This window comes from Scyliorhinus torazame, chromosome 17 (assembly GCF_047496885.1).
Source record: "Scyliorhinus torazame isolate Kashiwa2021f chromosome 17, sScyTor2.1, whole genome shotgun sequence".
NCBI lineage: Eukaryota > Metazoa > Chordata > Chondrichthyes > Carcharhiniformes > Scyliorhinidae > Scyliorhinus > Scyliorhinus torazame.
In genome coordinates this window covers 58,321,107-58,340,245 of record NC_092723.1, presented here as the reverse complement: position 1 = coordinate 58,340,245, position 19,139 = coordinate 58,321,107, and the positions used below count along the sequence as shown (strand labels likewise).

At 44.9% G+C, this 19,139-nt stretch overlaps 1 protein-coding gene across 1 annotated transcript in view; it reads right to left on the bottom strand.

The window, feature by feature from the left end:
- Positions 1-19,139, bottom strand: part of LOC140393887 (NADH-cytochrome b5 reductase 3-like) — a 42,366-nt gene that overhangs the window by 15,778 nt on the left and 7,449 nt on the right. The window contains exons 2-4 of the mRNA XM_072480467.1: positions 11,265-11,414; positions 10,522-10,594; positions 7,990-8,096 (exon numbers count right to left, since the gene is read on the bottom strand). Of these exons, the coding sequence (XP_072336568.1) occupies positions 7,990-8,096; positions 10,522-10,594; positions 11,265-11,414 (330 nt within the window). The remainder of the gene's footprint in view (positions 1-7,989; positions 8,097-10,521; positions 10,595-11,264; positions 11,415-19,139) is intronic.

Genomic DNA, 19,139 nt, shown 5'->3' with positions numbered 1-19,139 from the left:
CACAAGAGGAAGCATCAGCTCCACGTCCACTTTATCCATATCTTTTAGCATCTTGTATACCTCAATTTGATCTCCCCCTCATTATTCTAAATTCTGGATTGTATAGGCCTAAACGGTTCAATCTCTCCTTATACGATAACACCCCCCCCCCATATCTCTGGAATCAATCTAGTGAACCTCCCCTGAACTGCCTCCAATGCCACTTCATCTTTCCTCAAATAATGGGACCAAAACATAGTCCAGGTCTTACCAATGCCTTGTATAGTTGCAACACTTCCTTACCTTTATACTCAATTACTTTTGCTATAAAAATGCCAACATTCCATTTACTTCCCTCATTATCTGCTGCACCTGCACGCTCGCTTTTTAAAAAAAAACTTTAATTCTCCTTTTTCACATTTTTGCAAATTTACACCCACCAACAACAAATAATCAGTAACAAATATGTCAATCTCCATATCAATAACAACAATCCCATCCTCCGACCAAACATTAGCCTGCATGTTCACATAAACAAATGACAAAAAGGAATCAGGAATCACCCATAGTCACCATCAACACACACCGTCCCCCTCCCCCCAACCCTCCCGCCCACCCCCCGAACTAATGTTCGATGTTATCCAGTTCTTGAAAGTGCATGATAAAGAATAATGCCCATGAATTGTTTCGTAGAACTCTTCCATCCTTCCCCTCAGTTCAAACTTAACTTTCTCAAAGAGTCAAGAATTCCAACAAGCGCCCCCCCCCGCCGCCACGCCAGGGCGGAGAGGTTGCTCTCCATCCCATCAGGATCCGCCTTTGGGCAATCAACGAGGCGAAGGCTACAACATCTGCTTCCGCACCAGTTTCCAACACTGGCTGGTCCGACACCCCGAATATGGCCTCCCGGGGGCCCGGGTCCAGTTTCACGTACACCACTTTAGAAATTACCCTAAAAACCTCCTTCCAGTAATCCTTTAGCTTTGGACAGGACCAGAACATATGAACGTGATTAGCAGGGCCCACCCCTCCAACGTTCATATACATCTGCTTCAAAGAATCGGTTCATCCTTGCCCTCGTGAGGTGTGCTCTGTATACCACCTTCAGCTATATCAGCCCCAACCTCACGCACGAGGTGGAGGCATTCACTCCCGGAGCACCTCACACCAGAACCCCTCCTCCATATCCTCTCCCAACTCTTCCTCCCACTTCGCTTTGATCCCTTCCAGTGATGCCTTCTCCTCTTCTAAAATAGCTCCGTAAATCGCTGACACTGCACCCTTCTCCAGTCCCCGTCGTCAGCACCTCCTCCAGCAATGTGGAGGCCGGCTCCACCAGGAAGCTCTGTATCTCCTTTCTGGCAAAATCTCGAACCTGCATGTATCTAAACATTTCCCCTGCTCCAGCCCATACTTTGCTTCCAGCTCCTTCAGCCCTGCAAACCGACCCCCGAGAAACAAATCTTTTAATGTCTTAATCCCCTTCTCCCATTTCCATCTCACTTCCCTGGCTCAAATCTGTGGTTTCCCTAAAATCGGCATTTACCTTGACCCTGCCCCCAACCCAAAATGTTGGCGAAACTGCCCCCAAATTCTCAATGAAGCTATAATTGCCGGACTTCCCGAGTACTTCCCCGGGGCTATCGGGAGCGGCGCTGTTGCTCGTGCTTTCAATCCCGACCCCCTGCACAAACTTCTCCTCCATTCTGACCCACTGGGAATCAACCCCTCTGACCCAGCTCTGCACCTTCTCCACATTCGCCGCCCAGTAGTAATACATCAGTTTCGGAAGACCCAAACCCCCTGCCTGCCTTCCCCTCTGTAGCAGCACCTTTCTTACTCTGGCCACCTTCCCTCCTCCTCATATCAACGAAGTAACCTTCCCTCAATCTCTGAAAATAGCCTCTGGCAGGGGAAAAAATAAATAAATAAATAAATAAATAAAATAAATAAATCGGCAGGCATTGAAACATAAACAGAAATCGCAGCAGCACGTTCATTTTAACCGCCTGTACCCGACCCGCCAGTGACAGAGGGAGACCATCCCACCTTGCCAGATCAGCTTTCACTCTCCCCGCCAAACTAGAAATGTTGTACCTGCTGAGCCTCCCCCCACTCACGGGCAACCTGCACCCCCAGGTACCAAAAGTGAGTCCCTGCCCTACGGAATGGCAGCCCCCCACCCCCAGCCGAGACACCACAAAATACTCACTCTGGTCTAGATTTAGTTAGTACCCCAAGAAAGACCCAAACACTCGAAGCAGCTCCAATATTCCCCCTATCGACACACTCAGTTCCGACAAGTATAACAGCAAATCATCGGCATACAAGGACACCCTATGCTCTATCCCCCCCGCACTATTCCTTTCCAATTTGTGCGGACACTCTCCTTCGGCTCCTTATATAGTAGCTTTACCCAATTCACAAATCTTAGTCCAATCTCAAACCGCTCCAGAACTGCCACCAAGTACCCCCATTCTATGCTCATTTTTTGTGACTCCTGCACGAGGACACCCAGATCCCTCTGCATCGGAGCACCCAGAGTCTCTCCTCATTTAGATAATAAGTTGCCTTTCCAATTTTTTCAACCAAAATGCATGAGCCCACACCTATCCACGTTAAACTCCATCGGTCACATTTTGGCCCACTCTCCTAACCTATCCATTTGTAAGGTTCTTATTTTCTCATTGCAACTTACTGTCCCACCTATTTTTGTGTCATCTGCAAATTTGGCTATAGAACCTTCTATCCCTGTATCCAAGTCGTTAATATAGATTGTAAATAGCTGGGGCTCCAAGGACCAAACCCTGTGGCACCCTACTAGTTACATCTTGCCATCCAGAAAAAGACCCATTTGTCCCAACTCTGGCTGACGGACAGGAGACAGTCTTCTATCCAATCTAATAAATTACTCTTAATCCCATGTTATCACACCTGGTGAATCAACCTTCTGTGCGGCACCTTATCAAACGTCTTCCGGAAATCCCGATATACTACATCTACAGGATCCCCATTATGCACTTTGCTCGTTACATCTTTGAAAAACAAAGCAAATTAGTCAAACATGATTTGCCCTTCATAAAACCACGCTGACTCGGGATAGCTAGCGCTTTGGCTTGATAATTGATTCTAACAATTTTCCAACAACAGATGTTAAACTAACTTGTCTGTAGTTGCCCACATTCTGCGTCCCTCCCTTTTTGAATAAGGGTGTTATGTTTGCATTTTTCCAATCCACTGGAATCTTTCCCATCTCCTTACTTAAGGAAAGATGTAAATGCGCTGAAAATAGTTCAGAAAACGGTTACTAGATTTTATACCTGGAATGGGCGGGTTGTTTTCGGAAGAAAAGTTGGACACAGTAGCTTGTATCCACTAGAGTTTAGAAGAGCAAAAGGGGACTTGACTGAAACGGTTAAGAACCCGGGGGATCTTCACTGATTGGTGTGGAGAGGTGTGTCCTCTTGTCAGAGAATCTGGAACGAAGGGTCATTGTTTAAAAATAAGGGGTTCAAGAACTGGCAATATTTGGGGTGTCGGAAGATCCGGGGGGGGGGGGGGGGGGGGCTCGGAGACGGATTTTGCTGGGATGGAGGGACTCGGAGCCCCTGAAGTCAGGAGTTTGGGTCAGCGAAATGGCAGGGTTTCTCGGTCTGGAAAAAATCAAGTTCGCCTCGAGAGGATCAATTCAGGGGTTTGCCCGGAGATGGCAGCCGTATCGATTTCTTCAAGGAAAATTGAACGTCAGCAGTAAAGGGGGTGGGGGAGGGGAAAGCAGAAGGTATGGTAATGTTAGACGAGGACAGGGCACTTAGTATACAGGTAATTAGGGAATAGGATGGGGGTAGTTGGGGACGTGTTTTGCATGTTGTTTAAGAAATGTTAAACTCTGAAAATTTACAAATACTTCAATTAAATATGAAATGAGAGGTTGCTCATTTAAGACAAGGGGTGAATTGGGAACCTTTGGAACTCGCTTACTCAAAAAAGGTGATGGAGGCAGATATTTTTAAAAAATATCAATTTAGAGTACCCAATAAATTTTTTCCAATTAAGGGGCAATTTAGCGTGGCCAATCCACCTACCCTGCACATCTTTGGGCTGTGGGAGCGAAACCCATGCAAACACAGGGAGGGTGTGCAAACTCCACACGGACAGTCATCCAGAGCTGGGATTGAACCTGGGATCTCGGTGCCGTGAGGCAGCAGTGCTAACCACTGCGCCACCGTGCTGAGAGTCTTTCAATATTTTTAAGGCTAAGCTAGATATTCTTTTTGAAAAATATTTTTTATTCAACATTTTTACAACGATCATGCCTCACGCCTCCCTCACCCCTTTACTTCTCAACAGCAACCAGGTCTTCAAAATATAAAACAAACAAGAACCCCGCATCCGTCCCTCAGGAGCAAATTTCACCTTACTTAACTCCACTAGATCCCCCAGCCACTCAAGAGGCATTTTGGAAAGGGGGGGGGGGAAGAGAGAGAGAGAGAAAAGAGGAGAAAAAAAGTTGACCTCCACCCCAACAGAACCTGCTTGCAAGCAATCAATGAGGCAAAGGTTAAACCGTCTGCCCCATCTCCTGTCTGCAGCTCCGGCAAGTCTGCAGTCCCCAATATGGCCTCTAGGGGTTCCGGCCCAGTTCCATATGCAGAACCTCAGAAAACGACCCCCAATATCTCCAACTTCAGGCAGGACCAGAACATATGGACATGATTGGCTGGGCTCATCCCACAGTGCTCGCAACTATCCTCCACCCCCTCAAACAGCCGGCTCATCCTCGCCTTCGTCAAGCGTACCCTATACATCACTTTTAACTGAATCAACACCAGCCTCGCACAAGAGGTCGAGGCATTGGCCTCAACAATCCTTCTTACAGCTCCCTCTCCAAATCTTCCTCCCACTTGGCCTTAATCCCTTCCATGGACTCCTTGTCCTCCTCCATAGTCCTGCTGCAGATCGGCAAAATGACCCTCCCCCGCCCCCAAATCGACAGCACCTCCTCCAACAAGGATGACGGTACCACTGGAAAACATTTCTTGGCGAAATTCTGCACCTGCATAGGTCTGAAGCCTTCATGTTGGAGACCATACTTAACCCCAGCTCCTCCAGACTTGCGAATCTCCCCTCCAGAAACAGAGCCTTAATTCTCTTTTAGCTCCTTCTCCTCCCAACCTTGGGAACTTATTTCCATCTTCCCTACCTCGAACCCATGGTTCCATCTTATCAGCATCACCCTTGACCCTGCCCTCAACTTGGGAAGTGCTGTTGGAATTGTCCCCAAATCTTGAGCAAACGGCAGCAGCGCCATTGCTGGCAGCACCGACCCCTTACAGGAACCTTCACACCCACAGAGCCCCAGTTTCTTTACTCCAACCCCACACCTTCTCCGCATTCATTGGCCAGTAATACTGCAACAAATTTGGAAGGGCAAAGCCACCCCCTTTGGAGCACCGCGTTCCTTATCCTAGCTACCTTCCCTACCCGCAAATTAGACTAGCCTTTCCACCCCTTAAAAAAATGCCTTTGACAAAAAGACTGGTAGACACTAGAACAAAAACTGAAACAGTGGTAAAATATCATTTTGAATGCCTGCACCCGGAAGCCAATGACAAAGGGAGACTATCCCATCTTCCCTTCACCTTCCTCATCAGACTCGTGAAATTTATCTTACAGAGCTGTGCCCAGTCCAACGCTACCTGCCCAGTCCAACGCTACCTGAAGTGGGTTGTTGCTACCCTAAATGACAACCCTTCCACCCTGTCCCTACACCTGGGGAAAACATAAAATACTTACTCTTCCCGAAATTCAATTTATACCCCGGAAACATCCTAAATTTCCCTAGCAACCCCATTATGTCCCTCACCGATGAGCCCGGGCCCAAAATATGCAGCAGCAAATCATCTGCGCACAGAGACCCCCCCCGCCCCTCCTGAAACTATCCCCCTCCAAAGGCCCTCAGCGCAATCACCAAGGGCTCAAAATGCTAACGCGAACAAGAGGGGATATGGGGCACCCATGCTTCGTTCCCCGGAATAGTGGGAAGTACTCCGACTGCATAGCATATCATCCGCACACATGTCAGATCCTCATCTAACAATTTTACCCCAAGCCACAAACTTCTCCAGTACCGCAAACAAAATAACTCCACTCCATCCAATGCCTTCTCCCCATCTAATGCCACCAACACATTGAACGCTGACCCCTCGGCTGGAGAGCGCACCACATTCAGCAGCTGCCGCACGTTTGGTAAATCCCGCCCAATCACCTTCACTTGCCAATACCTTCGCCAGTATCCTGGAATTGACATTCATTAGAGAAATGGGCCTCTGCGACCCATACTCTACTAGATCCTTCTTTTTAAGTAACAATGAAACAGATGCCTGCCTCACCCTCCCTCTTATCACAAACAGCAGTGCCACCTTGTCCTTAAACTTCTTATAGAACTCTATTTGGAACCCATCCGGCCCCAGTGCCTTACCTGACTGCATTTTCCCCCCATCGCTGCCTTCACTTCCTCCATCCCCATGGCTCCTCCAACACGGCCATCTCCTCCTCTCCAGAAACTCCCTCATCTACGATGGCTCAGGCTTGTATAAACCCCTACAAAAGTCCTCTAATTACCTTATTCACCTGCTCTGGAGCCACCACATCTCCCATTCTAACCCTAATCCACACAATCTCCCTCGCTACTGCCTGCTGACAGAGCTGGCCTTCCAGCAATTAATTGGCCTTCTCACTGCACTCATACACAAGCCCCCCACACTTGCCTCCAACTGCCGAACTGCTCTCCCAACTCCCCATGCTTGCCTCCAACTATCGAACCGCACTCCATGTAGACAGGAGGTTCAACTTTGCCTGCAACTCTTTCCTCCTCACCAATAGCCCGGCTCCTCTGCAAATCTATCAACTTCCAAAATCTCCTCTATTAGCCGCTGCCAATCCTCCCTATTCACCTTCGCCTTGAATGCGATGACCTCACCACTGAGGTTACAATCAAATCATCCTCATCTTAATTTTATGGCAAAGCAGGCTTGGCAGGCCAAATGGCCGATTCTTAATTCATATCTTTGTATCCTTGTATGCACAGTACACGAGTATGGTCTGGTCTACCAAAACGTTTTCCCTAAGTTTAACTTCTATCCCTCTTAACACCAGTGTTTTGGTTGCATTTTAATGCCTTGATTAACTTGGATAATGCAATGTAGGGAGCTGTACCAAAGTTGGGAAAGGGAAAATAAAATATTAGTGGGATTGGCAGTTTGTATTGACACCCACAGGCAGAGAGCTGAGCAGGGGTAGAAGTTAAGCTGTTAGCTTTATATCCAGCCAAGGAAGGGCATGCGTAAATACACACAGATATAGAAGATCGGCTAAGGAAGTGATGGGTGCTCTCAAGTTTAAAGCTGATGTATTCAATTGCTTTATTATTTTGTGATTACAATACTTGATGTACATTTTACTAGAGAACAAATTTGTGGAGCACACGAGGTTACAATACCCAGCTCATACAAATAAGAGGAGTACCATATCTAATGTTCAGCTATCACATTTTTAAAAATGCAACAGCAGAAAGCTACTCTTTAGAAGGAATGCAGTGTGCTTAGAGAAGACTTTCAGAATGTATCTGTCCTAAATAGTAAACCCTTCAAAGGGTTGCAGACAATTGGAATCCTCCACCTCGGAGGGCTGTGGATGCTCAGTCACACAAGATATTGCAATTTTGGATGATAAAGGAATAAACACATATGGGGATAGTGTGGGAAAGTGGAATTAAGGTAGACCACATGTTGAATGGTGGAGCAAGCTTATGCCCTTATGTAACACCAAGGCATTTTGAAACAACTTATCAAACACAACTCTACATTTTGAAGTTAATTGGATATAGATAATGGCAAAGAGGTTATTCAATATGCCTGCTTTCTAGTAAATTCCACTATGTTCACAATCTGCCACACTTAAACATACACAACTTATATTTTTAATGGTGAATATAGAATTAGGCATTACCTTGACAACAAGATCCACATAGCCTTTGGTGTCATCACTGCTAACTGGAGTATATGGTCGCACAACAAGGTTTCCATCAATTCTCGCAGAGAGATACACATGTTTTCCTGTATTGAAAGTCAAACAATTGGTGTTTAAACATTAAATTAAGAACTGCTAAAGTAATACATAAAACTAAAAAGAACTGTTCTTATGTTATGGTCCCAGTGATCTTATAATTATAGAATTAGAATTTACAGTGCAGAACGAGGCCATTTGGCCCATCGAGTCTGCACTGGCTCTTTGAAAGAGCACCCTACCCAAGCCCACACCTCCACCCAATCCCCTTAACCCAGTAACCCCACCCAACTCCAAGGGCAATTTTGGACACTTAAGGGCAATTTAGCATGGCCAATTCACCTAACCCGCCTGTGGGAGGAAACCGGAGCACCTGGAGGAAACCCTCGCACACACGGGGAGAACGTGCAGACTCCGCACAGACAGTGACCCAAGCCGGGAATCGAACCTGGGACCCTGAAGCTGTACTCCCAGTACTCCGGTTCAAAAGACTAATGGTTTTTGTATAAAACATAGCAAGAACGTCACAGAACCGTTATGAAGAAAAAACACTAAACATGAATAGTTATATTATACAATGTACCTTTACTCCTCCCTTAGCTTAACAATTACACACAGATTTTAAGATCAACACGGATCACAAAGTACATTTTAAGCTACAATGATCCAATTGATCAAGTCCCTTTTAAGTACACAAGATGACCGTGGTAAGGCAATTTTCCTGAACTCAAGAGAATGCTATGGATTTCTCTTCCAAATCTGCCCAGATGATTCTCATATTGTGAGCCACCTTGTCTCACTGAACTCCAGCTTCCACGAGCGATTTCAAATTGTGCCTTCAAAAGTCACATTTAAATCTTGTTAAATTATGCTTTCTCTCAGCAGTTTGCATTCCAAAATCCAGACTATGGTTTCCAAATGACACTTGGCTTCTGCTCCACTTTTAACAGCGAATCCAGGCCAGAATTTTGTACCATCCCATTCGTCTTGACCGCTGTGCAGACTGCTCAACTGCTTTATCCCTCAATTCCCAGACTGCGTTAAAATGGCATCAGATGTTTATTTTACCTTTGACGGCTCGTGTCCCACTTTAAATCTGGTTACTGCAAGTGTCTCTAACTCAAAAACACTTTGTTCACGCTTCCCTGAATTCATCTGGACAATATCTTGAACTCTGTTGTCGTCTTCAAACATTCTCAGTCCTAACTCCCTGGTTATCAGGGCTATAAGCTGTACTTTATTAAGCCTGCCTTTGCAGCTCATGGTCTGTTCATTCTTCGGCAGAATTGAGAGATGTGCACTCCCAGAGGTCCTGTTTCCAACTGCCCACAAATTCAGCCCAAACTAAAATTTTAAAAGCTTTTATTAAATCCTTACAAGGGCCTCCAGTTGCTAAGCAACCCCTATTAGTTGTATTTATTCGTCACACCATAACCTTCTCCAAGCATAATAGAATCTCAGTTGGAATTGAAATCAACCCCCACACATCCAACATGGATCTAAATATAGGTTTTAACCTCTAGGGATAGAAACATTAAACCTATTTAAAACTATACCTTATTTCTTTAAAAAAATTTTTTTAAGAGTACCCAATTATTTTTTCCCAATTAAGGGACAATTTAGCATGGTCAATCTACCTACCCTGCACATCTTTGGGTTGTGGGGGTGAAACCCACGCAAACACGGGGAGAATGTGCCAACTCCACACGGACAGTGACCCAGAGCCGGGATCGAACCTGGGACCTCAGAGCCATGAGGCAGCAGTGCTACTTACTGCACCACCGTGCTCTGTACTATACCTTATTTCTAATGTTTACCAATATAAATCCCATTAATACAATTTTAATTTGACTAGCAGATGTCTTAGGACACTGCTTGCAGACAGACGAGGAGATGGGTGTTTGGCAAGGCCAAAAGCACATTTATTTTTCTTATGGAGTGGAATTCCCAGAACTTGTTGATCAGAACTCAGAATAAAGTGAGTAGTACCTGCACAAGAGAAACAAAGTAGAGCAAGTCTCGGGAGAGCAATAGAGTGAAGTACAAGGGGCGGATAGCTGGAAGGAGATGTAAGGCACAGTACTTGCAAATCCTATTGGTAATGAAGTTGCAGGCAATTGAGATTTTTATTCCTGGGAACAAGTGAACCCTAAACAGATATAGTGCTATAACATTTATAGCAACTGATCAAAATCTTTTAATTGGAGCATGATTGGGAAGCGCCATGGATGTTCTAATCAGTTTCATTTCCCTACAAAATGGCTCTAAACAAGGACATTGTGCTAGGTTACTGGCTAACAGAAGCAAACATCTAACCAATCAACCACAGAGTCACTAATAATAATGTACAGAGCAGATACAAAGGGAATGAAAACTTGCTCCCAAAGGGAGCAGAATCTCATGACCAGTCAATTCAAGATGTTCTTGTGTAGTTTACAGTCAATAAAGCTGCTGATCAGGATGCAAGTAACTTACCAACAGGCAAACCAAGAACGTGATCGACTGAAGGAAGAGCAAATCGAAACCGCCTGGTGTCGTGACTCACAATCTGTTCAAAAAGCAAAAACAATTGAGTCCTTCCACACTAATAGTTTGAAAGATAGTGAGTGTAACTGCAGCACGGTAGCATTGTGGATAGCACAATTGCTTCACAGCTCCAGGATCCCAGGTTCGACTTGGGTCACTCTCTGTGCGGAGTCTGCACATCCTCCCCGTGTGTGCGTGGGTTTCCTCCCACAGTCCAAAGATGTGCAGGTTAGGTGGATTGGCCATGATAAATTGCCCTTAGTGTTGAGTGGGGTTACTGGGTTATGGGGATAGGGTGGAGGTGTTGACCTTGGGTAGGGTTGCTCTTTCCAAGAGCCGCTGCAGACTCGATGGGCCGAATGGCCTCCTTCTGCACTGTAAATTCTATGATAATGTTAGGTGTGGATTTTGCTTAATTTAAATTTAAGAATAAGTAGATGGAAAAGAAAGTCCAAAGACTTTTCTTTTTTGTAAGAACGGTTGAAAAGCTGTTTTTTCCTTGGGTGTTAATAATAATGTTTATTTTAATATCAAAGGTCCCTTAGTTTGTCAGTGGAATCACTCCTGGACCGAAGTATCCTTTCCTCAGTTTACAAATTGAAAAACTGTTGGGCTCGGTTAGGCTCAGGTCCGGTTTCCTAATATAACTTGGGGTCTGGGTGCCGTAATAGAAAAGAAAAAATATCACTTACCTCCTTATCTATCAGCCGCAGTGGATACTTCTCATTGGCATCTTTTAAAGTGATGGCAGACTTCTTTTTTTTGGACAAAACATAGTGTCCCACAATAACTCCGACTGTCGTTACGACTACGGCACCAATTGCAAAAAGCACTCCAGAAGTCTGTAACACAAGAGCAATCGCATGTTTACATCCATTTTTAGCGAGTGGTTCAAGATTACTCAGTTCAGGTGACAGAATTAATCTAATGAGTTTGTAATTAAGAATACAAAGATCAGATAACAAAAGCCAACGCTAGTAGTTAAAATGGCAAAGGACCAAATCACATCACATATGAACAGAGGTTTCAACCAGTTTAAAATAAGAATGACTTCACATGAACAGGATGCACTAAAATTACATGGCTAACTAGGAAACATTTTTTGCAGCAGAGACAGAAGAAACCTATGCATTTACTTTGCCCAACATTTTATCAAAACAGTTCGATTACAAAAAAGTTTGCTCAGGCACCATGGAGACATGGATTCCCATTTCACCAATGTTTAAAACAACTTTATATCACAAGTCATTAGAAGATTAGTTTTAAATTGGATTTATCATGACACGGAAATCACCTAGCGAATTGGGCCAGAATTTACTGCACCTAGCAAATAAATATAATGTAATTCTTCAGACTCAAACTGGCCAGCTTGTTAGGTGGGGTGGGGGAGAAAAAAAAGTGAGGGGGGGCAGCTTTTAAAAATGAATCAAACTGCCTGCACAGGAATGCAGTGTCTGTCATAAAAACAGGGAACTGAGGTAATCATATGTTGTGAGGAACCAGATATATTTGGGATTACCGAGAAATGGCGACAGAAAAATGGGAATGCAGCTATTAGTAAGACAGAAATAGAAACTATTCTTGATAAAAGAGGTTAAAATGATCATCCACATTACCAGATGAAAAATCTCCGTTAATGGGAGCAAACCAGAACAGCGCAAATAGTAAATGCAGGGGAACATCTAAGCAATAGTGACCATAATATAATTTAGGATGCTCATAGGAGAAGCACAAAAATTATAGAATAGTTGATTTCAGGAGCTAATAGAAGTTGGGAAAATAAAATTAATATTGGTGAATTATCACAGCAGCCCAGGAAAAATAAATATTCTGCTTAAAGACGAACCAATCAATGAAACACCAAGGATAAGGCAATAGGGCAAAATTAAGGAAAGGGGGATTTACCAAGTGCACTGCAGGGGAGAAGAAAGGGATACTCAGAGAAGTCAAAAATAAACAAGCAAAAGAGGAACTATGAAATTAAATCAGAGTGAAATATTGCCACCAAGGGGCAGCATAGTAGCACAAGGGGCAGCACAGTGGTTAGCACAGTTGCCTCATAGTGCCAGGGACATGGGTTTGATTCCGACTTCATGCAACTGTCTGTGTAGAGTTTGCACATTCTCCCAGTTTCTGCATGGGTTTCCTCCCACAGTCCAAAGATGAGCAGGTTAGGTGGATTGGCCATGCTAAATTGTCCCTCGAGTGTCCAAAGGTTGAGTGGTGTGGTCCTTCGAATGGTCGGTGCAGACTCGATGGGCCAAATGTCCTCCTTCTGCACTGTAAGGATTCTACTCTACAGGCACATGGGAGGCGAGAATATGATCATTGAAGGATAGTTGAGATCAGAGGCAGGAATAGTGAAATGTCCAAAAAATTAAATTATTTTGCTTTAGTATTTAACAGGGAGAGGTCAAGTAGGAATGACATCAAATCACCGCATTTAAAAGAGTACAATTAATAAACAAATGCAACTCCGGAAGATCAAACTCCTGGTTCAGGCAGATTCTGAAGAATCTAAGGAAGAGATGACACATTCATGAGAAAAAGCTGTACTGCCATGAGGACTGGCAAATTAAGAGTCATTTTACAGCACAAAGAGACCCTTTTGGCCCACTGGGTCAGTGCCGGCCATCGTGCATCTATCTATTCCAATTCCCAGCACTTGGTAGGTAGTCTTGTTTGCTATGGCATTTCAACCACACAAAAATGCTGTTAGGTCAGCACGGTGGTAGTGGTTAGCACTGCTGCCTCAGTGCCAGGGACCCGGGTTCAATTGTGGCCTTGGGTGATTGTCTGTGTGGAGTTTGCACGTTCCCCCAGTGTCTGCATGGGTTTGCTCTGCGTGCTCCGGTTTCCTCCCACAGTCCAAAGATGGGCAGGTTAGGTGGATTGGCCAAGTTAAATTTCTCTTTAGTTTCCCCAAGATGGGCAAGATAGGTGGGGTTACAGGGATGGAATGGAAGAGGGGCTTAGGTGGGTCAGTCTGTCTCGATTGGTCGAATGGCCTCCTTCTGCACTGTAGGGTGTTGGGAGGGTTCCTGCCTCTTACCAGCCTTTCTGACAGAGAGTTCCAGATTCCCACCACCTTCTGGGTGAAAAGGTTTTTCCTCAAATTCGCTGCCCATTAGCTTAAATAGGGCAGAAGGAGGCCATTCGGCCCATCGAGTCTGCACCAGCCCTTGGAAAGAGCACCCTATCCAAGCCCACACTTCCTATCCCCATAACCCAGTAACCCCACCCAACCTTTTTTGGACCCCAAGGGCCAATTTAGCATGGCCAACCCACCTAACTTGCACATCTTTGGACTGTGGGAGGAAACCGGAGCACCCGGAGGAAACCCACGCAGGCACGGGGAGAACATGCAGACTCCGCATAGCCAGTGACCCAAGCCGGGAATCGAACCTTGGACCCTGGAGCTGTGAAGCAACTATGCTAATCACTGTGCTACCCATATTGACCCCCCTCTAAGGGGAAACATTTCTTCTTATCCATGTCCTTCATAATTTTGTACACTTTAATAAGATCCCTCCCGCTTTAAAGAACCACCACCCCCATCCCTTCCCCAAGCCTCTCTTCATAACTGATAAGTTCAACATCCTGGTGAATCCCCTCTGCACCCTCTAATGCAATCACATTCTTCCTATAGTGTGGCAACCAGAATTACACACAGTACTCTGCTGTATCATAAAAGTCCCTGCTCTTACATTCTATGTCTCGACTAATAATGGCAAGTATCCCATATGCCTTCTTAATCACCTTATCTACCTGTCCATTGATCCTATGGGGTCCCTCTATTCTTCCCTAGCATCCTACCATTCATTGTGCATTCCCTTGCCTGGTTAAGCCTTCAAAAAAAATGCATCTCACACGGTTAAATTCCATTTACCACTGTTCTGCCCATCCAGTCCATATTGCCCTGTCTGCCCATCTGATCAGCCAGTCCATATTGCCCTGTAATCAAGGCTTTCCTCTTCACCATAGCATCATTTTTGTGCCATCTGTGCATTTACTGATCATACCACCACCCACATTCCCATCTAGATCATGAACATACATTACAAAAAGCAAGGGACCCAACATCGATCCCTGCGGAACACCACTAGACTCAGGCTTCCTTTCACAAAGTCAACCTTCAACACCTTCTGCCTTGTGACACTAAGCCAATTTTAATCCAATTTGCCCAAATTTCCCTGGATCCCATGGGCCCTTACCTTCCTAGTCTTCTGTGTGGGACCTCGTCAAAAGCCTTACTGAAGAAGTCCATGTAGACTACATCAACTGCACTGCCCTCATCTACACATCTCGTCACCTACTCAAAAGAACCCTCAAATTTGTTAGACATGATCTTCCCTTTACAAAGCTATCCTAGATTAGTCCTTGCCTCGCCAAGATTAATTCTGTTCCTCAGAATTATTTCCAATAATTCCCAGACTGATGTTAGGCTCACTGGCCTACATCCCTTCTTGAATAATGGTAATACCTTAGTTGTCCTCCAGTCCTCTGGCACCTCACCAGTGGCTAGAGAGGGTTTGAAAATTAGTGTCAGAGCCCCTGCAATTTCTTCTCTTTCCTCACACACCAGCCTAGGATATATCTCATCTGGTCCGGGAGATTTATCCACTTTTAAGCCCACTTAAAAACCTCCTCCCTCAATTATAATTATATCACAGCCCTCATCCCTTATTTCTATACCTACATCATCCCTCGCCATAGTGAGCATAGATACAAAATACTCATTTAATACCTCAAATTGATACATCATCCCCAGGAAACCATGGGCTATTAACAACAAAGGTAGGAAAAATGGAATTCCTACCAAAAGACAAAAATAAAAATCTAGAAACCAATAATAATGAATAACCAATGTGGATTGCAAAAAGAATCCTCGTTTGACTAACCTCACCAGACAAGACTAATGCAGATGTAATAAATGTGGATTTCCAAAAGACCTTGAATCAGGTGCCAATGTATAAAAAGGTCAGAGTATGTGGAGTCAGGGTTGGAGTTGTAGCATGAATAGCAAGCTGACTGAAGTAAGAAAGATCATGGTAGAAGGGTGACTACTCTGTGACAGCAAATGGGCTCCACAAGGATCAGTACTATGAATACTGAAGACTTTGCAAACAAAAACAATTTCTAGATGTGTGAGACCATCACCAAAGGAGGGATAATCAACGTCAAGTGGAGTCTCAAAAAAAAAAAATAGAGGAGCAGATATTTTTGGCTGAAGGGTCTGTTTCTGTGCTGTTGATGTTACAGAGAATGGACAAGTATTTGGGGTCTGCATAAGCAGGGCAAATAACTCAACCAAAGTGAAGAATTAAAGAAGGGTGTATCTTGGACAGCAGTTTTCAGATTTTAAAGTTTAACTGCAGATTTGCATCTGCCAGAGGAATAATGGTGAAGCGAAGGCATTCACCATTATTTAAAACAGTCAATTTCGGCCTAATGAGCATAGCAGCCAAACCTCGTGCACCATTTCTGTGAGGCAAAGTGCCAGTGGCAAAAAGTCCAAACTTCGATGGGTGAATAACTGACTGAATGGACCACTAACACAGCAAAAGGAAACTACCTTGCAGTTTTGTTTTTGTTTTACACATTTAAATAATTCCACAGCAGTACAAGTGTATAGAGAAATCATCTGTCAATGTTATACCATGAAAGTATGGTCATTTAAAATGTCTAAGATCACGTCACTGAATAATCAGTTTAAAAACAAAAGTAGCTGATCCATGACTAGTGCTCAGGATAGGAACATGTAAACAGTGGTAAAGAGGGATTCGATCACTTACACAAGCTGATTCATCTTGTCAATTCAGTCTGTTTTCCAATTAGACCTGACTATACTAATTTAGTAACTACTCGAGTCTGCACCGGCCCTGGGAAAGAGCACCCTACCCAAGCACACACCTCCACCCGATCCTCGTAATCCCACCTAACCTTTTTGACACGAAGGGGCAATTTAGCGTGGCCAATCCACACATCCTCGGACCGTGGGATGAAACCGGAGCACCCGGTGGAAACCCACGCAGACAGGTGCAAACTCTACAGTCACCCGAGGCTGGAATTGAACCCGGGACCCTGGAACTGTGAGGCAGCAGTGCTAACCACTGTGCCGCCCTACCAAAGTAGTATGAGAACATTAGACCTTATTTAGTACCAAACTTGGCTAGTTTGAAAACTCGGATGGCAGGCATGTTCAACTGTGGCCAAGAGTCAGTATTGGCAGGTGGTTATTCCTACTGACATTTAAAATAAGGCCAACACAGCTAAGCTGCCCTTTTACTTTGTCTTAACTTTCTTTCTACCAAATAGAGGAAATGGTAAGCCTTCAGCAATTACAGACTTGATGGAGCGTTGACGGATACGCCCAAATTGTTGATTTGCTGAATTTAATTTGTAAATCATGAACAAGGGTAGCAGAATGCCACTGCACTGAATTACCAATGAGACCTAGCTAATGAAAGCTGTCCTTGTATGACCTCAGCCCCATAATACTGACTATCAGCTTACTGCTCTTTTGTAAGAAGTTGGATCAGTTGCCTCCATATTCCGCCCACCCCCAGCTGCTTCCATCATTGGATCCAAACTGTGCTCATCTCCAGCATTCTTTTCCCTGAATATTATATTCAGACAAACCAGAGAGCTTCATACAACCAAAGCACGAAAAAGAGAGCCAAATTCCAGACGCAATTGACACCAAGGCACTATTTGGCCAACTGCAACTTGAAAAATACACTCCTCCCACCACTGGCACAGGTGAGTAATGTTGTTGACTGTAGCAGCTCACCCATGACCTCACAACCTCCAAGAACAAGGGCAGCAGACACATGGGAACGTGACCACCTGCAAGTTCCTGTCCAAGGCACATACCATCCTTACTTGGGAACTAGTGTAACGGCACGGTAGCACAGTCATTAGCACTGTTGCTTCACAGCTCCAGGGTCCCAGGTTCGATTCCCGGCTTGGGTCACTGTCTGTGCGGAGTCTGCAGGTTCTCCCTGTGTCTGCGTAGGTTTCCTCCGGGTGCTCCAGTTTCGTCCCACAACACCCGAAAGACATGCTGTTAGGTCATTTGGACATTCTGAATTCTCCCTCAGTGTACCCAGACAGGTGCCGGAATGTGGCGACTGAGGTCTTTTCACAGGAACTTCATTTCAGCGTTAATGCAAGCAGACTTGTGACAATAAAGATTATTGTTATTCCTTACCATTGCTGGGCCAAAATCATGAAACTCTAACCCGGTGGGTGGACCCTCACCAGATGGACTACAGCAGTTCAAGATAGTTCCTGACCACTATCTTCAAGGGCAATTAAGGCTGTCCTTGCCAACAATGCTTATATCACACAAATTAATAGAACTTAAAATTCTTATTCACTATGAGGGCAGGGAATGCAAATTTATTATAGCAGTACCTGCAACATTACCACAGATATGAATTTAAGCAAAGCACCACACCCAATTACTCATTGAAAAAAAATGGTTTTAAAAACTGCAGGCCAATAATTCAATGTTTCAAGTTCTGCAGTACTTACATGGGCATTGTATACAGCCCAATGCTAAAAATATCCAAGGACTGCAGAATGAGTCAGATTTTACATGAAGCCAACAACTGGAAATACTCCCAGCCCAGTGGTGTAAAGAATTGTGTAAAGGTTCGCTACTGATAAAGGGTTATGGTGTTCAGGCCGGAAAGTGGAGCTGAGTCCACAAAAGATCAGCCATGATCTCATTGAGTGGTGGAGAAGGCTCGAGGGGCCAGATGGCCTACTCCTGCTCCTAGTTCATATGATCTAAAGAGGACTGGATAACAAAAATGCAGCCCCATGATACTAACCTAGCATTGGATTCATAAGAATTGGTTTGGAATGACAAATTTGAGTAGAACATGAATGGCTAAAGCAGGTTTTAACATTCTATTTGAAAGGTTAGCAATATAAAACTGTGGCAGAGGGAGCAGATTAAAACAGGTGAACAGATGGCAAGATGGGGAAATACCCCAAGCGCACGCACGGACACAGACAGAGACGGACACAGACACAGACACAGACGGACACAGACACAGACACAGACAGAGACGGACACAGACAGAGACACAGACACAGACAGAGACACAGACACAGACAGAGACACAGACAGAGACGGACACAGACACAGACACAGACACAGACGGAGACGGAGACGGACACGGACAGAGACAGAGACAAAGACAAAGACAGAGACGGACACAGACACAGACGGACACAGACAGAGACGGACACAGACACAGACACAGACGGAGACGGAGACGGAGACGGACACGGACAGAGACAGAGACAAAGACAAAGACACAGACACAGACGGACACAGACAGAGACAGAGACAAAGACAAAGACACAGACGGACACAGACAGAGACGGACACAGACACAGACACAGACACAGACAGAGACAGAGACACAGACAGAGACGGACACAGACACAGACGGACACGGACACAGACAGAGACGGACACAGACAGAGACGGACACAGACAGAGACGGACACAGACAGAGACGGACACAGACAGAGACGGACACAGACAG